This window comes from Ooceraea biroi, chromosome 8 (assembly GCF_003672135.1).
Source record: "Ooceraea biroi isolate clonal line C1 chromosome 8, Obir_v5.4, whole genome shotgun sequence".
Classification (NCBI taxonomy): Eukaryota; Metazoa; Arthropoda; class Insecta; order Hymenoptera; family Formicidae; genus Ooceraea; species Ooceraea biroi.
In genome coordinates, this window is record NC_039513.1 from 971,194 (window position 1) to 992,197 (window position 21,004).

Sequence of the window (21,004 nt, forward strand, 5' to 3'; positions counted from 1 at the left end):
AAAATGGAAATTGTCAAGAGTAATACACATTGCATGAACACAACTATGTATGCAATTATACACCAAAGATTATAGTTACTTCTTACAATAATATATGCTATTAATATTGAATATAGATACTGAGATTTTATTAGGTTGTTCATTAAGTTCTGCGGTTTTCTTGATAGATAGCGTTTGTCCATTGAAAAAGATAGCATGCATCGCCTGAACCGCGGATTGCCGAATACTCCGTGACAGGTTAGACAACGCTTGACATTTCGCCAGAGTCTTTGTTGTGTTTTGACGTGTTGTGTGTACGCGCTATTCATTGAAAATGGAGGATCAAAAGGTGCATTTTCGGCACATTTTGCTATTTTTCTTCCGCAAAGGAGTAAAAGCGACGGACGCACAACGTGAGATATGTGGCGTGTACGGGGACTCGGCCATAAGCGCTGACACTTGTCAGCGTTGGTTTGCGCGCTTTCGTTCCGGAGATGTGAACGTCTCCGATGCTGCTCGCTCCGGTCGTCCATCCACCACTGACGACGACCAAATCGTGGCCGCAATCAAAGCAGACCGACACCTGACGACGCGGGAGATCGCGGAGTGCTTCGACATCGCCCATACAACGGTTGCGCAGCGATTAAAACGGCTTGGGATGTCGAAAAAAGCAGATGTTTGGGTCCCTCACGAGCTCACCGAAAAGAACATTTTGGACCGCGTCATGATCTGTGAATCCCTGCTGAAATGGAACTCGCTGGAGGCCTTTCTCAAACGGGTGGTCACGGGAGATGAAAAATGGGTGGTATATAACAACATTCGACGCAAGCGGTCATTGTGCGGTCCGGGTGAGTCGTCACAATCGGTTGCCAAAGCGGATTTGCATCCGAAGAAAGTGATGCTGAGTGTGTGATGGGATTGGCGAGGCGTCCTGTACTTCGAGCTGCTTCCGCGCGGTCAGACCATCGACGCCGAGAAGCATTGCGCTCAGTTAGAAAAATTGAAGCAGGCAGTGGCGGAGAAGCGGCCGGAATTGGCGAACAGGAAGGGCGTTGTCTTCCACCACGACAACGCCAAACCACACACTGCTTTGGTGACCAAGAAGAAGTTGAAGTGCTTTGGCTGGGAAGTCATGCAGCACCCACCATACTCCCCAGACCTTGCGCCGTCGGATTACCATCTGTTCCGGTCACTCCAAAACAATCTCGACGGGCAGCGCTTTACTTCAGTGGACGATATTCAAACGTACTTGAAGGACTTTTTCGCGCAGAAGTCGCGCGACTTCTACAAACGCGGCATTATGTCCCTTCCAGAACGTTGGCAGAAGGTGGTCGATCAAGATGGACAATACATTCTAGATTGAATAAATATGTAAGTACAATAGATTTATGTTTTAATTTAGGGCAAAAAACCGCAGAACTTAATGAACAACCTAATATCTTACAGCGTTATAAATACTCTTTATGCTATTAAGATAATAAAATGAGAAATATTTATATATCGTATAATAAAGTATAATACAAGATAATAATTTAGGCTGTTGTACGTTAGTACATTTAACATAATGATGCATTTCAGATGTACTCTTATAACTGAAATAAAAAAAGTACAATGTGCAGTAGTCTCCAGAACATGAATTTTATTGTGTAGATACATATACAGTACGTATTACAGTGCGCACTTGATAAAGTAAAAAGGTCCGCCAAAATTGTTACTTATTTCTTTATCTACTTATTGGAATATTATTAAAATAACTGTGAAAAGATACGAAATATAGATTATGTATTATGAATAAGAAATAATAATTTTTGCGGATTTTGTACACTTCATCACGTGCGCCCTTTAATACGTATGCTGTAATATATCCAAGTAAACTGTACCCTTTATACGTGTCCAACTGAACGGTGTGCATCTTTTACGTGTCCGATTGAACGGTGTCCGATTGAGCGGTGTCCGATTGAACGGTGTCCGATTGAGCGGTGTCCGATTGAACGGTGTCTGATTGAGCGATGTCCGATTGAACGGTGTCCGATTGAGCGGTGTCCGATTGAACGGTGTCCGATTTAGCGGTGTCCGATTTAGCGGTGTCTGATTGAGCGGTGTCCGATTGAGCGGTGTCCGATTGAACGGTGTCCGATTGCGGTGTCCGATTGAGCGGTGTCCGATTGAACGGTGTCCGATTGAGCGGTGTCCGACTGAACGGTGTCCAACTGAGCGGTGTGTCCGACTGAACGGAGTCCGACTGAACGGTGTGCAATTTACGTGTCCAACTGCACGGTGTGCAACTGAACGGTGTGCAAATAAACAGTGTGCAAGTTGGCGGTGTCTAATAGCTACTCTATCTAAAATTCCTGTGTCCAATCGCACTGTGTCCAATTGAACCGTGTGCAAAGTAACGTGTCCATTTGCACCGTGTCCAATCGTAACGTGTCCAATTGAGCCGCTCGCACGCTAGCTTCGTGCTTAAGGGGAAAAGCGCGTGCAATTCTTGGTGCGTTAGAGAACCCCGATTCATTTAGTTACGCGGATTTAACGTCGAAGTTAGAGTTACGTTTCGGCGAGAGCGTGTACGCTCAAAACTATTATATGCAGTTTACTAACCGTAGATAGAAAGAAGGGGAGGATTTTCCGACGTTTGGCGCGGAGCTCGAGCGGCTCTCGAGGCTTGCGTATCCGGAATGTTCGGGGGAAGCGCGAGATAAAATTGCCTGCTCGCAGTTCGTGGCCGCGCTCTCGGATAGTCACGTAAAGCGAACGCTGCAGTTGGAGGGTGTCGCGTCTCTACGTTTAGCCATCGAGCGGGCTAAAACGATCTAAATTAGTATCAATAAAAATAGTTTCGGAAAAAGAAAGTGGGAAAATAGCGAACGAGGCTCCGCCGCGGCCGGGGAAGCTAGGAAGCGCGGAGAAGAGTCAGAGAAGGGAAATGGGAAATTCAGGAGGAATGGGAGGAAAACTGGAGCAACGGAGAGAAAAGAGGTTGAGTGTTGACAGTGCGGTTCGAAGGGTCACTTCCGCTCGGAGTGCCCAGCGCTCAAGGATAAGGGAAACTAGAGTTTGCCGAGTTTCGCGGGGCTGGCCCGGCAGTGGAGGCTCAGGCCCCGAAGTGCGTGGTATTCGGACGCATAAGCGCGCCGCGCGGAAATTGTTTTTGTTTTCGTGGCCGGGTGAATAATAAAGCGTGTATATTTAGAATCGATACCGGTTCGGACGTGACAATTGTGGACGAGAGATTTGTCGATCCTCTTGTTAAGGGGCAGGAAGTAGTACGTGATTTCGGTTTGCGTTATCCGACGGGTGAAAGAGTTCCTGTGTTGTGTAAGGTAAAGTTATGATTTCTTTTGAGAAAACCACAAAGAGTGATATTCTAGTGACATTCATAAAATATCGTATGCGATATTTTTCGATGTCGGCGCTCACACGGCAGCAAACCTCGGGGCAAAGCCCGCAGCTTCAATTGAAGTGTTTCAACAAATTCTACTTCCACGTCCACGAAGACAATAGTCGCGTGGCCCCTGGGCAATGTTCGCTTGGCACTGCCTTGACGGAACAGCTAACGGCTGAGAGTGACTGGCGAGTCTCCAGCGCTAAAAAAAACTGAAGTTTGCTGACTAGGGTAGTTCCCTAACAGAAAAACTACGCGCGTCTGGAGGCGACAAGGTGGCAGCATCTACCACCAGAATCGGATACGGTAGACTAATCACCTACTTATCTTAAATACATGATTGCTGAATCCTCTATGAGTTTCAACCGGATGGATCTAAGGAAGACGACATTGGCAAGGAAACGGACAAGAATTGGCTACTGGAATGTGAGAACCCTTTATGAAGCATCAAAACTAGCACAACCACTGAAATAATGTAACCAATATAAATTAGAAATACTTGGCATTAGTAAGATGCGCTGGACTGGCGCCGGAGGACATATAACTGCTACTGGTGAGACAATTATTTTCTCGGACAAGCAGGTTGATGATGTACACGAAAGTGGAATGAGGATGGTTCTGAGTAGAAGTGCAAGTCGATGACTGCTCAGTTGGAAGCCAATATCAAATAGGCTGATTATGGCCTGTTTTAAAATGCAAGAAATCTAACAATTGTCTAATGCTACGCACTACTTAAGTATACGATCGAACGTAATTTATTATACGTTCAACAAGCGCGGAGATCGGTGCGGTAACATCATCATAGGGTATCTAACAGACGACATCGACGATCAATATTAAACTCTCATTCCGTATCTCAAAATGTTGTACAGTATTTTTGTTACTGTAGCGGATACAAAGGAAAGTAAGAACTGGCAAAGATATAGTTTTAGTTATGGCAACTAGAGATGATAGTGTTATTCATTGTTCCATCGTTGTTCCAAATAGCGGCTCTAGAAAATCGGAGCACCCGTCAAAGAAGTTGCAAGGTTTAAAGATAGATTAGAAGAGTTGTGTTTGTAGAGTGGCGGCTTCGTTCGAATCCTGAGAAGCAGTCATTGTATTCTCAATAAAGTTACTGTGTAACGGCTGGACAAGAGACTTCTTTAGTAATTAACCAGTGAAAAATCCTGACAAGTAACTAAAGTAACTAAAGTATTATACTTACTATCTAAACTTATCAGCAACATTATAGTAAATATCTTAAGTCTGATCTACAATATGCTCTTGGCATCTTGTTTCTTAAATCTCTTCTCTTATCTAATGCTTTCTCGACATACCTGATGACAATTGTGTTTCTTGTCACGTGTTCCTCGTCTATTCCAAAGTTCAATTTTCAACTTAAAAGAGTCTGTCAAGAAACCACAATACAAGACGAAAAGAGCAAGAAACAAGACGCAAACATTTCATTCTAGATCTTTATAGATAGGATTCAATGTTTTAAATCGTGTATATTATAATTGGACTAAATTTTCTCCAGAGTGTGTGCAAGTGCGAGATACATTATCTCTGTATTCACTGTTCGATTGATTTGTTTTAATTATGAAATCCGACTCGTAGTTCAATGAAATGGCTTGAAACTGTTCTGCTGCTGGTTTGTATTGTCTAGGTAAAACCTATCAAGCGATACATCTCATTCGGAAATCAATTTTACAGTTCGCGTCATCTTCTAGTTAGGATTTCACACCATCGAAACTATTATGACAATCAAGTGCATTACAAACGCATATACTTCCACTTAAATAAAGCGGTCTCAGAACGTTTGGAACATCTTCGTTTTTGGCGAGAAGTGCGTCCATTGTGAGACATTGTTGCACAGCCCGCAACATTCCTCGCGATGTTTCTCCATCTATGAGATACCGCAGCCGCAGAAGACAACGAGACATTATCCAGCATACCCAATATGCATATAACAATTTCTCTTGGTAAATATGTAACCAAATCAATCTTCCTTTTATTCTGGTGACGAAAGTGGGACATTAAACTACGGAGAGCTTCCATTAATGTGCTTTCCGCCACGTACGACGAATAACTGATGAGTAACAACTCACTGGGAGCCATATATATGAGATTCTTCCCCAACATTAGCAACTCCCCACTAGGTTCTCCCCACTGTTAAGGGAATCCTGGAGTTGCTAGTAATACCGAAATCTAGTGACTTTTTTTGTAAACGCTTTACTCTTTATTGGTTTTACAGAATGAAAAATCCTTCTCCACGATAAAAGTACATACTGAAGTACATTCAAAAGTGCTTGATTTTATATAAAAAATAAAGAAAAATTTTTAACTTACAGTTTTCTTATAGGTTTTGACCTAATCTCGTAAAATGATTTCCTTAATATAAAAGTTTGACAGCTTGTACGCACAAAAGTGAGGCACTTTTGAATGAAGACAGAATGAACGAATATGAGGCGGTTTTTAGAAATGAATTTAGAAGCGTAAGAGAAAAGAAAAGCGTGTTTGAAAATTTTTTACATACATCTGGGTTAGAAATCATGGTCAAGAGTCATGCCGACTACAAGATTAGTTGCTCGATATTGCGAGAGATGGCGCTACTCGATATGTCCCCTCGACGGACGCGTATTCGGGCGCTGGGACCGGCGGCGTTGCCACATATCCAGAAGGAAAAAAGCAAATTGTGGCAACAACGCGACGGACGATACGGCTACGGCAATGATAGACGTGGAATACGGGACCGTGTCGGCATCAGTGCCGCGATACGCGCCTCTGGCCCCCGCACCAGCATATGCTTTATATTTTCTACAATATAATTCTTTATGCACTTTGTACGTACAAAATATGAATGACCCCGACTCGGGATAGAATGAAGGATTATTAGGGCGCTTTTAAAAGAAAGTTTTCGCGCGTAGTAAAAAAGAGACGTTTCTGCAAAATTTTTTATGCATACGATGTGCGTGAAATCAGGGCCAAGAGTAAAACGTATGTCTGTACATATGCTGTACGTACATATTTACGTACAGACATACATTTAATTCAACATAAAAAAATTATTTAATTCCGTGTGCCCCAGCTCGCGACCTCCCCTTGAAAGTGAGAGAGTGTTGCTTTGTATATTCAATGAAAGTATATGTAGTATGTAATACACGATTACTATTATATATGTTTTTTTGTATAAATGTATTTTTTAATATGTATCTGATATATATCCTTTTTTTATTATATAATGTATTATGCTAATATGCTAGAAGTATTTATTATATGATATGAATTTTATTAATCATATGTATTACATACCATAACTTTTCCTTTATATATGAAGCAATACTTTCTCACATAAATGTAACGAGATACATACGAGATGCATAAAGAGGAAATCAAAATTAAAAATATACTAGATGTATGCATTCGTCAGTCATTCTTTACACTTGCATGTATATATGTAGTACATGATTTAAAAAATTCATATATGACAAATATCTCTTGTATGTTAGCATAATACGTACATTGTTTAATAAAAAAAACACATACCAGGAATCGAACCCGTGACAAACTGAAACTCATAATTGCGCGAGACGCTACACCTAATATGCCACGCTATGCGTCACAACTACAAGTATCACCTTTATTTTAACTTATATCGTTCACTATTACTCAATACAATTCTCAAGAAGATGCAAGAATTATTAAAAAAACTCTCGACGAGACAAATGTTCCTCTCTCTTTGCTGGAGCAGAATATTTTACCTCTGCACAGCAAAGTGACTGATGAATCTTTTTAGATGCATTTTTATGCATCGTCAGAGAGACGTTTCCTTTCGAGACACAAAGCGTGCAATACCTGGAATCTCCTCAGCTCATTGACGCTAGTAATAGCGACATGAGCATTCAAATAATTAGAGGGAATTGTACCGATCATTGGCGGTGCATTTTCTTTGACGGTTCCAAACTGCATGTGTATGACAGTATACCCGGCTGTACATATAACAAATTAGCAGCAAAGGATAAAGATTATATTCGCAAACGTTTCCCACTAATAAACGTGAGCGATATAATTTTTGAAAAGGTGCAAACACAACCATAGTACGAGTTGTGGTCTTTATGATGCCGCCTTTGCTACAGCTGTAGCGTTGAGAAAAGATCCATGCGAGGAAAAATATTCCAATGACATGAAACGCATGAGACGTCATTTTCTTACTATTTTACAAAGTAAGGAACTGACGCTTTTCCCAACATAAAAATGTACAACAAAGCCAGATATAGAAAGAAAAGATACATAGAAAGAAAGGATAGAAGAAAAGATAGAAAAAATAGATAGAAAAATAGAAAAAAGATAGAAAACATAGATAGATAGGTAGATATAAAGAATAGAGCATAGAAAAAGGTAATGCATAGATAACATTATAATTATTATAAAGCCATTTTACACTCGATGTATAATTTAGGACATAATTCGGAAAGCTTAGAAAGCGTATTAAGAAGAGAACGTTTGAAATATATTAGAAGTACATCTATACATAAATAAATAAATAACTCATCTAATATACCGTACAAAAAATATAAATAGCATTAATGAAATTATATCCTTCATTCGTCGTGAATTATAGATTGGGTAAAGTGACCTTTACACAGCAAGTACTAAATCATTTTTGACCGAGTTTCGAGTTTTTAAACTATAATATCGAATTCGTTATGTTGAAAACGATTACGGAGTTCTCATAACAATCTTGAAGAGAATATAATTACTGAAAAGTCTAAGATCCACAATTCTATTTTTAACATGAACGAAATATTAATTTAAAGATGACTCAGAACAGTCGAAAATAATTTAGTACTTCTCGTATGTAAAGGAAAAAAGCGCATATGCCTTTTATCTAATATAATACTTAAAATGATATGTATAATACATTCGAAATTACGCCTAAGCTATAATTACTGCGGCTGCTATGATTTATTATTAAAGTTATAGCAAGACATATTAGATAAATAAGTTAATGGGAACAACAGCAATAAAACTTGATTTATTTATCACAGAGAGATCATTATTATGTACAAAATAACATATCTATTTTGCATATAATAATCCGTGAGAAATAAAATGTTTCTTAATATTATTTTTGTTGTTTTCAATCAATCAATTATATATTTGTCTTGCTATAATTTTTAAAACTGTTGAAAACACATTACAGATAGACATGCAAAAGTCTCAGTAAATTTATTTAATATTAATCAATATATCTCCCATGAAATGTCTCTTGTGAGAGTAATAAAACTTTCGTACGTTTTAAATGTCTGTGTGAATCGGTTATTTCATATCAATATAGTTTTGCAACAAACTGTACTTTATTATTAGAAAGTTAATTGCGTTAAAAGTGATAATTGTTAAGAAGTAAAACAATTGTTTATTTGTTAAAGTATGTACTGCAAAAATATATTGATATGAGAAAACCAATTCACACAGATATTTAAAATGTACGAAAGCTTTATGACTCTCACAAGAGACATTTCATGGGAGATATATTGATTAATATTAAATAAATTTACTGAGACTTTTGCATGTCTATCTGTAATGTGTTTTCAACAGTTTCAAAAATTATAGCAAGACAAATATATAATTGATTGATTGAAAACAACAAAAATAATATTAAGAAACATTTTATTTCTCACAGATTATTATATGCAAAATAGATATGTTATTTTGTACATAATAATGATCTCTCTGTGATAAATAAATCAAGTTTTATTGCTGTTGTTCCCATTAACTTATTTATCTAACATGTCTTGCTATAACTTTAATAATAAATCATAGCAGCCGCAGTAATTATAGCTTAGGCGTAATTTCGAATGTATTATACATATCATTTTAAGTATTATATTAGATAAAAGGCATATGCGCTTTTTTCCTTTACATACGAGAAGTACTAAATTATTTTCGACCGTTCTGAGTCATCTTTAAATTAATATTTCGTCCCATACAGCACAAGATCGTTCTATGATCATTCATAGAATAATATCAGAGAATGTTTAGAATATTCTCATATAATGCTTCAGAGTTTCTGTGAACCTTCTATGGAACATTTGAAGTAGACAAAAACTCACATTCTCTGAATGTTCTATAAATATTCTGTAGAATATTCTATGAACATTTCACGTATGTTTATGGACTGTTTCTATATATATTCTATAGAATATTCTATACTCTAAATAATAAGTGTTTGAAATTTCAAACACTTTCGTTGTCGCCGTTTTCAAGATGTTTATTAATGTTTGACATTTCAAACAGTTATAATGTTGGGTTTGTGGTTGGTGTTTAATTATATTACCAGAGAGGAACCTGAGAGCGACCATGCCCCTGTATTTTGTGTAACGCTATTCGGTCGCTGATTCGAGCGCCATCGCATCCACTTTTTGTGGATGTCGAAAACTACGAAGCCACATCCACTTTCGCGCGGTGTACATCCACTTTACTGTCGATAAGTAGTTACTCGAATCGGTGCGAATGTGCCAACACATTAACAAACTGCTGAAAAGCAACGAAAATGACATATGTTAATAACAATACGCGCATAGAAATGTGTTCACATCTATTAAGATATGTGTATTCGTATAAAAAATACAAAAATACAAAAATACACAATTCTAAGAAGAATTTATATAAAATATTATTAGGTATGTTCATTTGGTTTCAATAAAGCGCAATATCTGACAATTTGTGTTCCTCTGTCTTATTACTTATTTCTTACTAGCTCTTTTTGTTGCTACTGTTATTGTTTTTATACGAATGTGTTTTCATGTTATATGTCGTTCCTCAAACGTTTGTTTGAAATATCATTTCACATATGGAGTGTATCAAAACTGACGGACGAAATACACTCCTTTATAGAAATTTATTATTGATGCGTGTCATTGCCACTCACAACAAATCCTCTTAAAACTCATTAAAATAGTTAGTTGCTCGTATGTATTTGGTACCAAAATAATCTAGAGGCAACGTACTATCGAAATATATCAATATCCGAATTTGTTGCTAACTCTAACATGTGGAAAAACATTAGTTTATCACGGACGCTCGAGCCGCGCTGCAAGTTTCTTCAACCGACGTTTACAGAATTAGTTGCTCGCACTCTTTTGGTCTCAAATTGTTCCTTGCATCACAGGCTATCGAAATATATCAATACCTGAATTTGTTGCAAACTCCAAAGTCACAAAATAACCAGGTACGTGATTGCGCGACCATATACGACAGGTAAAGGCAGTTATTGACAGAGTGTTTAAACAATTTGTTACTAATTCGATACAAGGTATAAATTATTTCTTACTATCAGTAATATATATTTTTATATATTACTGACTACACATGCTGTATTAGAGAGATGTAAAGGGAAAAGGTAGGCGGTCCTTATAAGGATCGCGTGATCGAAGCGTGCTCGATAGCGGCGAGCAATTAGAAGCGTCGCGGCAAGAATCAAAGGCTGGCGGTAATACCTAAAGTGACATGTTTTTCGCTGCGAGAAAATTTGGAGCGACCGCTTGCGCTTGCCGCAGCGAAAAACATGTCACTTTAGGTATTACCGCCAGCCTTTGATTCTTGCCGTGACGCTTCTAATTGCTCGCCGCTATCGAGCACGCTTCGATCACGCGATCCTTATAAGGACCGCCTACCTTTTCCCTTTACATCTCTCTAATACCGCATGTGTAGTCAGTAATATATAAAAATATATATTACTGATAGTAAGAAATAATTTATACCTTGTATCGAATTAGTAACAAATTGTTTAAACACTCTGTCAATAACTGCCTTTACCTGTCGTATATGGTCGCGCAATCACGTACCTGGTTATTTTGTGACTTTGGAGTTTGCAACAAATTCAGGTATTGATATATTTCGATAGCCTGTGATGCAAGGAACAATTTGAGACCAAAAGAGTGCGAGCAACTAATTGTATAATCAAACGAACTTACCTGTAAGTGAAGTTCGATTGTGATTATGCCTGGTGTCTCGTCCGGATGGAAATATTATGTAGTCATGCTTTCTTGACTGCATTTCCAACAGAGTTCATAGTAAAACAAAAATCGCGCCCACGCCCGCCGCGCCACGCGCGGCCCGCGGCACTGTGCGCGCCCGGAACCTCATTATTTCAAAGTTGCGAGGCAAATAGTCGAATATAGAGGGAGGGAAGAAGCCAAAGGCTGTGGGTGGGAAAGATCCATCCGGACGAGACACCAGGCATAATCACAATCGACCTTCACTTACAAGTAAGTTCGTTTGATTATACAATTATGCCATAGTGTCTCGTCCGGATGGAAATATTATGTAGTTGTTTAAAGCACGATTTGCCATAATGTTGACATTTATTACCAAATGTAAACATTCCAACTAAATATGTAGGAACTTAAAACACACTGTTCGAGAAGATATAATATATCACCTATGACACATCAGACGAAAGTAAGGCGTGTTAAATGAAAGAGTTATATTAAGTATAAAATATGGAACTCATGGTCCGTGTCGGCTTAAGATCGTCCTAGACGAGACACAGGTTGAAAATTAAAACACAAAGCACATTGGGTGCTCCTCAAGAATAAGGTCAAAGAGAAAACTATAAAAAGAAAAGAAAACAGCCGGTATCTATATGATCTACTACGAGCAAAGAGCCGTGGGGCATGGTCGCTGTAGCTTAAGATAACAGAACCGATCTGCTAAAATCTGTAGGGTTAATTATCGGGCGGTTATAAAACCTAGCAAAAGCTTGTGAGTCACCCGACCAACCTGCAGCCCGTTTAATGATATCCAGAGCCACTCCATTTCGAGCGGCTAGCGAGGTCGATGCATGACGAGTGCTATGAGCAGAAAACAAATCGCCCTGTACTCCGCAATCTTCTAGTCCCGCGCGAATCCAACGACTGATCGTTTGTACCCCTACAGCTTTATGGGGTTTCGTGTAAGCTAGAAATAAAGCGTCGCAATCGGGTGCACGAAGACCCTCGGTGATGTTAATGTAATGTTCGAGAAGAGAGACAATGCATAGCTCTGAGCACTGTAAGAACCGGGGGAAGGTAAGTAGCGGTTGCGATCGACCGGGGACTGACGTCTTTAAGCGATCTGGTATACGAATGATAACCTTATCAGGAGAAAAAGATATGTGCGAAATCTTAATAGCTGATATTGTTTGAGCACGCTGACCAGAGCCGAGCGCGAGGAGCAGCGTTAACTTCTTAGAAATAGTGGCCAGCGACACGGAAGAATACGGAAATATGGTAGCTAGTTTCGCGATAACTGGTGCAGGATCCCATACGAAATCGTATCGAGGTTTTTGCGGTTTAAGAACACTCGCACCTCTACAAAAGCGCTTAATCAACGAATGATTACCGATCATAGTAGTAGAAATGAGAGAAACTGCTGAGCGTATATTGTTCAGGGTCGAGTAGGATCCCACGTGCTGGAGCTCCTGAGAAAGAAAATCCAGAACCTGGTTGAGTTCCGGCACATAGGGCGATATCTGATTTTTCTGGCAAAACATCCACCAGCTTCGAAGAGGTCGAGTATATTGTTTAATCGTACCCGGAGAGAGTGAAGCGAGAAGTGTGTCTAGAGCTGCTGGAGGGACGGCCTGCAATTGGAAGGCCTCCCTGATAACCTCCCTGCTGCCAGGGAAAGGTTTCTCCACTCCGGGTGACGGTCCCTGAAAGGAGATTATAGTAAAAATCGCGAAGGTGGTAAAATGATAGGATCAGAAGCCAGGAGATTAAGAAACATCGGGAACCACGATTGGGCAGGCCACCAGGGCACAACTACAACTCCTGTGGCTTCCTCATCGAGTATCCTACGCAATACCCTGGGGATCAGCACAAAGGGAGGGAAGGCATAAAAATAAAATTGATGCCAAGACAAGGTGAACGCGTCAACCGCCCAAGACCCGGGATCAGGAAACCAAGAGGCGTAACCGAGTGTTTAGTGTTTGCCACTGATGCAAACAAGTCTATATCGAAGGGGCCAAAGTCTCTATCAATTCGCTTAAACGCCTGACTAGATAATGACCACTTAGTATCGGTATCCGGGACTCTCAATTCCGCATCTGCAATAACATTGTCGACGGAAGCGATATATGAAGCGAAGAGATAAAGATTGCACTCCTCGCACCATTTCCAAATGTCTCGAGCGATATCGGACAGGAGTGGATACTGGACCGAGCCAAATTTATTTACGTATGCTATGGCAGTAGTGTTGTCTAAACGAAGAAGGATGTTGCAGCCCCGGAGATCCATCGCGAAGCATCTCAAAGCATAAAATGCGGCCAACAATTCGAGCGCATTAATGTGGAGGGTCCTAGTGTCGGCTATCCACCAGCCGTGTGTACGCTGGTCTCCACATGCAGCACCCCAGCCGGTTAGAGATGCATCGGAAAATATTTCACGGGCGTAAGCGCTCAAACGGATTGTATTATTCTGATTTTTGTCAGAAAAAATTCGAAGCCACCAATCGAAGTCTTCTTTAAGGAAAACTGGAATTGACATCTGCTGGTCAAAATCCCCAGCGTGGGCCTCCAGAGCCAAAAACTTCTGTCGCTCAAACCTCTTTGTATATAGAAGTCCATACAGAACTGCAGGACAGACAGATATAAGTGAACCAAGCATGCTTGCGAACTCTTTGATAGTGCACCGAGATTTACGCGACATGTTCAGTATTAGCGTTCGAAGACGTCGCCGCCTATCAGGTGGGATAGATACCGATTGTTGAACGGAATCGAAAATGAAGCCTAAATATTTGCGTTTGGAAGAGGGTACGAGCTCCGATTTAGAATAATTGATGAGAAAGCCTAGAGACGAGAGTAAGTCCAGTGTTTCACGAACATTCTTCTGGCAACTCTCCTTTGAATCTCCTAAGAGCAGAAAATCGTCGAGGTATACGACAGACGGAAACCCCTTTGCTCGCAACACTCTGACCACGGGGCGCACAATCTTCGTAAAGATGTAAGGCGCCGTGGATAGGCCAAAAGGCAGAGACGTAAACTCGTAGACTATATTTCGCCATCGGAAGCAAAGGAATCGTCTATGGGAAGGATGCACCGGAACCAGCAAATACGCGTCCTCAAGATCCACCGAAGCCATCCAAAAGTTCGGTGTCATGAGACTAACAACAGTCCGCCAATCCTCCATTTTGAAGTGAAGAGGAGAGATATACTCATTGAGATCACGCAAGTTTAAAATAAACCGCATACCGCCTGATGATTTCGGGATCAAGAAAAAAGATGACAAAAATTGGCCCGCGGTAGGTTCAGCAATAACTAGAGCCCCTTTCCGGCAGAGACGCTCGATCTCTGCTGTGCAGTGAGCCGCCTCTCTCACGGAGAAGGCTGGCTCCCACAGGAAAGAGCGAGGTGGGGGAAGCCGAGAAAAAGGGATCTTGTACCCGGTGATAGCTTCTAATGCCTGGGGGTCGGAGGTTATTTCTCGCCAACTGCTCGCGAATCCAGCTAAGCGGCCTGCTGACCGTTCCGGGTTTAGCGCCGAGTCCGCGTTCGGGAACGGGACGCCGATCTCCTGGAGTGGCTCGGCCTGGAGTGGTGCTGGTCCCTCCTCGCGCGATGAGCCGAAGACGTCTGACGAGGAGGGGGCTTCCTGTTTTCCGACTGCTGTTGGCGTTGCTGTACCTTTCGAAGCGGTAAGTTCGTCTGTTTCGGATGATGCGGTGCGGGCTGTCGGGCTTGCTGCGACTGAGGTGTTTTCCGCGCCATCTTACGAGCAACCTTCTCAATGGACTGAGCAGCCTCAACGTCTTGTGCGAAATTGCTTCCAAACAGACTGTCATCGATGGGAGCCGAGTCCGAGGTCGTTTTCCCCAAAAAATTCAGAGACGGAACAATAAATGCCCGCCTCGTTTGCGAAAGCCGAAAATGGTGGTCAGCGAGCAAATGCATGCCTTCCGCAATTTTAGCAACTGCGGCCTTTCCATCCGGCGACGCCAAGAGACCCTCAATTTTGAAAAGGTCGGACAAGCCGCTGCCAAGGGCGTTCAGTGACGCTCCCACCTGCGCCTGGGCCTTCATTTGATGTTTGTCCCGGGTGAGAACTGTAGCGGCCAGATTCGGAAGAATTTCCTTATTTAGGCATGGAGGGCGAAGAAAAGCCACATCTTCTTTCGGTTCGTGCTTCACGAGGAGATCAGATTTCAGCTCCTCCGTAAGACCGGAACGAGCTTCACTTCTGAGGGTGTTTAAGATAACGGGCAACCACGACGTCGCAGCGGGCGGTTGTGACTGTTCCTTGAACAGATCCTGAAGCAACCCGTAGGACTCAGAAGCAGGTACCGCAGACGTATCAGGTTCAACCACCTCCGTGACCACCGGATCAGGAAAGGAGACCACCTGCGATTCTCCAGCATGAGGAGAAGGACTACTTACTGCAACAGAAGAGACGAAATATAGTAGGAATGAGCAGTTGGTTATGTCATCTCCCGGAAACATCACGTTACCAAGGGAAGAAGACATACCTAGGTCGCCGCCCCAGCTGTCCAAAGCCGTCTGTTCGTCTACATTTCGCTCAACAGGGACAGAGGCCTCGCCGGGCATGTCCGCTGCAATGTCCGCGCACGGGACGTGACTCGTCGGTCGTGGAATATCCCCCGACGTCTCGCCGGATGTCGGAGGGATACGATACTAGAAGCGCGTAAACAAGTCGCTCAGGGCTTGGAAAAAACGATTCCGAGATGAAGAGCGGCGCACAGGCAAATCCCGCGACGAGTCACTCAACGGTTCCCTCGTGTAGGAGAGGTTAGAACGTGATCGCGATCTCCTATTATGACGTTTTGTGCGATGCTTGCGCCTGCTTCTCCTTGACGAGCTAGATGAACGATGACTCTTGTACTTCGGCATGGCTAGCACAATGTGAAAGCACACGAAAATACACAAGCGAAAGAACAAAAGTGTGAACTCAGTTGCAATCTGCGAGAACAGAAAACATAATGAGGTTCCGGGCGCGCGCAGCGCCACGGGCCGCGCGTGGCGCGGCGGACGTGGGCGCGATTTTTGTTTTACTATGAACTCTGTTGAAAATGCAGTCAAGAAAGCATGACTACATAATATTTCCATCCGGACGAGACACCATGGCATAATTCTGTAAACGTCGGTTGAAGAAATTTGCAGCGCGGCTCGAGCGTCCGTGATAAACTAATGTTTTTCCACATGTTAGAGTTAGCAACAAATTCGGATATTGATATATTTCGATAGTACGTTGCCTCTAGATTATTTTGGTACCAAATACATGCGAGCAACTAACTATTTTAATGAGTTTTAAGAGGATTTGTTGTGAGTGGCAATGACACGCATCAATAATAAATTTCTATAAAGGAGTGTATTTCGTCCGTCAGTTTTGATACACTCCATATGTGAAATGATATTTCAAACAAACGTTTGAGGAACGACATATAACATGAAAACACATTCGTATAAAAACAATAACAGTAGCAACAAAAAGAGCTAGTAAGAAATAAGTAATAAGACAGAGGAACACAAATTGTCAGATATTGCGCTTTATTGAAACCAAATGAACATACCTAATAATATTTTATATAAATTCTTCTTAGAATTGTGTATTTTTGTATTTTTGTATTTTTTATACGAATACACATATCTTAATAGATGTGAACACATTTCTATGCGCGTATTGTTATTAACATATGTCATTTTCGTTGCTTTTCAGCAGTTTGTTAATGTGTTGGCACATTCGCACCGATTCGAGTAACTACTTATCGACAGTAAAGTGGATGTACACCGCGCGAAAGTGGATGTGGCTTCGTAGTTCTCGACATCCACAAAAAGTGGATGCGATGGCGCTCGAATCAGCGACCGAATAGCGTTACACAAAATACAGGGGCATGGCCGCTCTTAGGTTCCTCTCTGATATTACACGCGTAAGGTGTTTGATTTTCTACTTAATTGAAATTTCCTGCAAATCAAATATTTATATGTTTTAAGTCTAACGAATTTGTAGCGCGTAGTGGATGAATTGGTTCCTAGAGCGAGAGATTACTGCATCTTAGTCCGACTATCAGATTATCAGATATTCCCAGTGTATCGCGATTTAATAAATACCTTGTTAGGCAACTCTTGCTCGCGAGAAACTGCGCCGCGAGCACTATCTGGTTTGTTGAAATTTTGTAAGAATTCAGTGCTTAAGTTTGTAAGTGTTTGTTTCATAAATGTGTAATTAGAAAGTGTTTTAAATATAAATCTGTTTGATGTTCTAATAATCAAACACAAATTGTGTTTTATTTTGTTCCCGTTTAAAAATCAAACGTATATATCTTTTTAATTTGACTCATGTTTGATTTTAGCAAAACAATTTTAATATATATGTATATAGCAATGTTTGATACAAAAGTGTTTGAAACTCAAACGCTTTTCCACTTGCGTTTGATAAGTCAAACATTATTTCTGCTTAAATGTGTATAATTCAAACACTTACGATGAAGCCATTTTTAGAGTGTATAGGATATTCTAGGAATATTGTGGGAAATATTATAAGAAATAAAACATTCTAAGGATATTCATTGAAATATTATTAGAATATTCTGAGTACTTACCAAATAACATTTAGAACATTCGTGGAACTGTTTATGAATATTCTTTTCGAATATTCTTAGAATATATGGAAATCATGTTGTTAGAATATTCTCCGAATATTTTGTGCTGTATGGGGTTCATGTTAAAAATAGAATTGTGGAATTCTTAGACTTTTCAGTAATTATATTCTCTTCAAGATTGTTATGAGAACTCCGTAATCGTTTTCAACATAACAAATTCGATATTATAGTTTAAAAACTCGAAACTCGATCAAAAATGATTTAGTACTTGCTGTGTAAAGGTCACTTTACCCAATCTATAATTCACGACAAATGAAGAATATAATTTCATTAATGCTATTTATATTTTTTGTACGGTATATTAGATGCGTTATTTATTTATTTATTTATGTATAGATGTACTTCTAATATATTTTAAACGTTCTCTTTTTAATAAGCTTTCTGTTCCGAATTCTGTTCTGAATTACATCTGATATACATCGCGTGTAAAATGGCTTTATAATAATTATAATATTCTCTATGCATTGCCTTTTTCTATTTGTTCTATTCTTTATATTTATCTATCTATCTACCTATGCTTTCTATCTTTTTTCTATTTTTTATATCTATTTTTTCTATTTATCTTTTCTTCCATCCTTTCTTCCTATCTATCTTTTCTTTCTATCTATCCTTTCTTTCTATCTATCTTTTCTATTTATCCTTTTTTCTATCTATCCTCTCTACCTATCCTATTCTGTCCACATTATTTGGAAATGCAAAAAATTCTTTTCTTTAATATTACATCAAATTTTATTATTGCAATATTAGGAAAAGAAATGTTTTGCATTTCCTCCTGATGAAAGAGACCATGATCATCTTCTCGCGGTTTCCGTTGAGTAACAATTTCTTCCTTTAATTTTAATACATATGTATTTGCTATTAACAACGTAAAAAGTATATACTAACAGAATACTTTTTACGAAACAAATAACATTTTAGTTAATTTAAAAGTAATTTGTAAATTACTTTATAAATCTATTTTTCTTGTATTAACAATAATAAGTATACTTATAATTAATAGTTTTATACTTTTAAATTAATGACGCAACTTTTTTGTGCAAAAGGCGTACATATTGACCAAGAACCAATATTGGATTTCTATTACTTATTTATTCTATTATTCTATTATTCATTAATTGTCATTAATCTTTCTGTTCTCTTCAACTCTTTACTTATTATATATATTGTTGTACAGAACATATTTATTATACATTTTATTTGAACGATTATTAATAAAATAAATACGATGAGAGAGAGAGAGAGAGAGAGAGAGAGAGAGTGAGAGAGAGAGAGAGTGAGAGAGAGAGTGAGAGAGAGAGTGAGAGAGAGAGAGAGTGAGAGAGAGAGAGAGAGAGAGAGAGAGAGAGACATGAGCGATAAGATATGCTAAAGAAGCCTAGACTAATTTTGCGAGCGACGGCGAAGTCTGCTTTCAGCCCGCTATAGCTATATTGCGCTTGTCTACTGCCCCGAAGTTGGCCGAAGCGCGGCGCGCTCACGTACACGGTTGCTTGCTTGTATTGTATATTGCCGCATTTCGCCAGCAATTCTGTCGGTAGTTGTCAAGTCTGTCGGTGGTGTCGCTATCGGACGGTCGCTGTTACGAGAGCTAGTGAAAAAATAGTTCACTAGCAACTCCAGGATCGCCTTAACTATTATTCAATGTACGATGTGCTGAATGCGGCATCGTACTTCCCATTTCCGATTCCTTGTTCCGATTGCATGTCACCGCTGCATGCTCTGCAAAATATTACCGTATGTATAGAACGATAGTTGAACATTGCCTCCTTTTTCTAACACATTCGGAAAGCCGCCGAAAAGTAACTTTCAAAATTGTTTAATATACATATAATGTCCTACAGATTTTATATTACGCACACAACCATCTTAAATTATAGATAGCGTGTCGAAAGAGAGCTTGAACATCCAGAATTCGAATTACATACGTACATTACATGTTGTGTAGTGGTGTATTTCGTTTAGATGTTAGGATTTTACTGCATCGAAACTGTTATGACAATCAATGAGACAGAGGTCTGTCGGCATTGTTGTGCAGCAAATTACATTTTATCTCACAGACTGAACAGAACATTTTTCGAGTGTCCTATTCCCATCGTATCTACATCATCTCAGAAGAATTCATACAACGATACCTCTTTTGTGCCTCCACTGTAGCTTAAGCAACATAATTCTTCATCTGTGAAAAACAGCAGGCGTAAAGCCAGATAGATATCGTCCAACTTAGTGATCATCCGACATGGTAAGACCTATTTTTTGCCTTGCAACAAAAAATATTTTTCGCCTATCATAGTACTTAACCCTCAAACACCACACCTCCTGAACTATGAAGTTTTACTTCGTTATCACTACGCAGCGTCGTGCGCATTAAAGCTGCTAGATGACAGGACTTCTGAGAAAGATATCAAGCGACGCGGTAGCTTCGCGACGCCAAGTACATAATCAAAAATAAGGTTCCGAACAATGAGAGTCACTGTATAATATCGAGTTTTACCAATTTCATTGCATAAACGTCGCGCGCTACCAAGTAGCTTATCTGTAATTCATACCATTTGACAGGTCATATCAACTTATGATTAAAATATCTCAGGAATTAAAGCCGTAATCAAAAATCAACGGCACAATGTCGTTGACGTGATGCAATGTCGTCGTCGTTGTTGTCGCCGTCATCGACGTGGTGCAACGTCATCGTAGTCGTCGTCGTCGTCGATGTGGTGCAACGTCGTCGTCGTTGTTGTCGCCGTCATCGACGTGGTGCAACGTCATATTAGTTAGTGAGAAAGGGATTGACTGCACCAATACCACGAATTTCATTGCATAACGTCGAGCACTACCACATTCATTGCATAAAATTATAAAACTCGTAAAAATAGTTTATGTGAAAGTAAAGTTATATTGTTAAAGTTATAATAAAAAATATTGTAAATCACACAGAGAAATTTTGTTAGGAAAACAGAAAAAAGTATAAAATATATAAAAATAATTTACATTATATTAAAATCAAAA

General features: G+C 39.9%; 1 protein-coding gene across 1 annotated transcript; it reads right to left on the minus strand.

Moving 5' to 3' along the window:
- Positions 1-1,894: 1,894 nt before the first annotated feature.
- Positions 1,895-14,517, minus strand: LOC105278958. Its single transcript, XM_026971853.1, has 5 exons — positions 13,324-14,517; positions 12,131-13,043; positions 7,202-7,335; positions 3,864-4,006; positions 1,895-2,249 (listed from the first exon to the last, which is right to left on the minus strand). The coding sequence occupies exons 1-5, from the start codon at positions 14,515-14,517 to the stop codon at positions 1,895-1,897; spliced, it is 2,739 nt and encodes a 912-aa protein (XP_026827654.1).
- Between the last annotated feature and the right edge of the window lie 6,487 nt (positions 14,518-21,004).

Bases quoted from the DNA above. Each gene is read 5' to 3' on its own strand.
- LOC105278958 (XM_026971853.1), bottom strand. From the start codon at position 14,517: ATGGAGGATTGGCGGACTGTTGTTAGTCTCATGACACCGAACTTTTGG. The intron at 13,044-13,323 runs GCAAACACTAAA...ATCTCCTTTCAG, and splicing joins TAGACTTGTTTGCATCAGTG to GGACCGTCACCCGGAGTGGA. The intron at 7,336-12,130 runs GTTGGTCGGGTG...TTATATGTACAG, and splicing joins TATCATTAAACGGGCTGCAG to CCGGGTATACTGTCATACAC.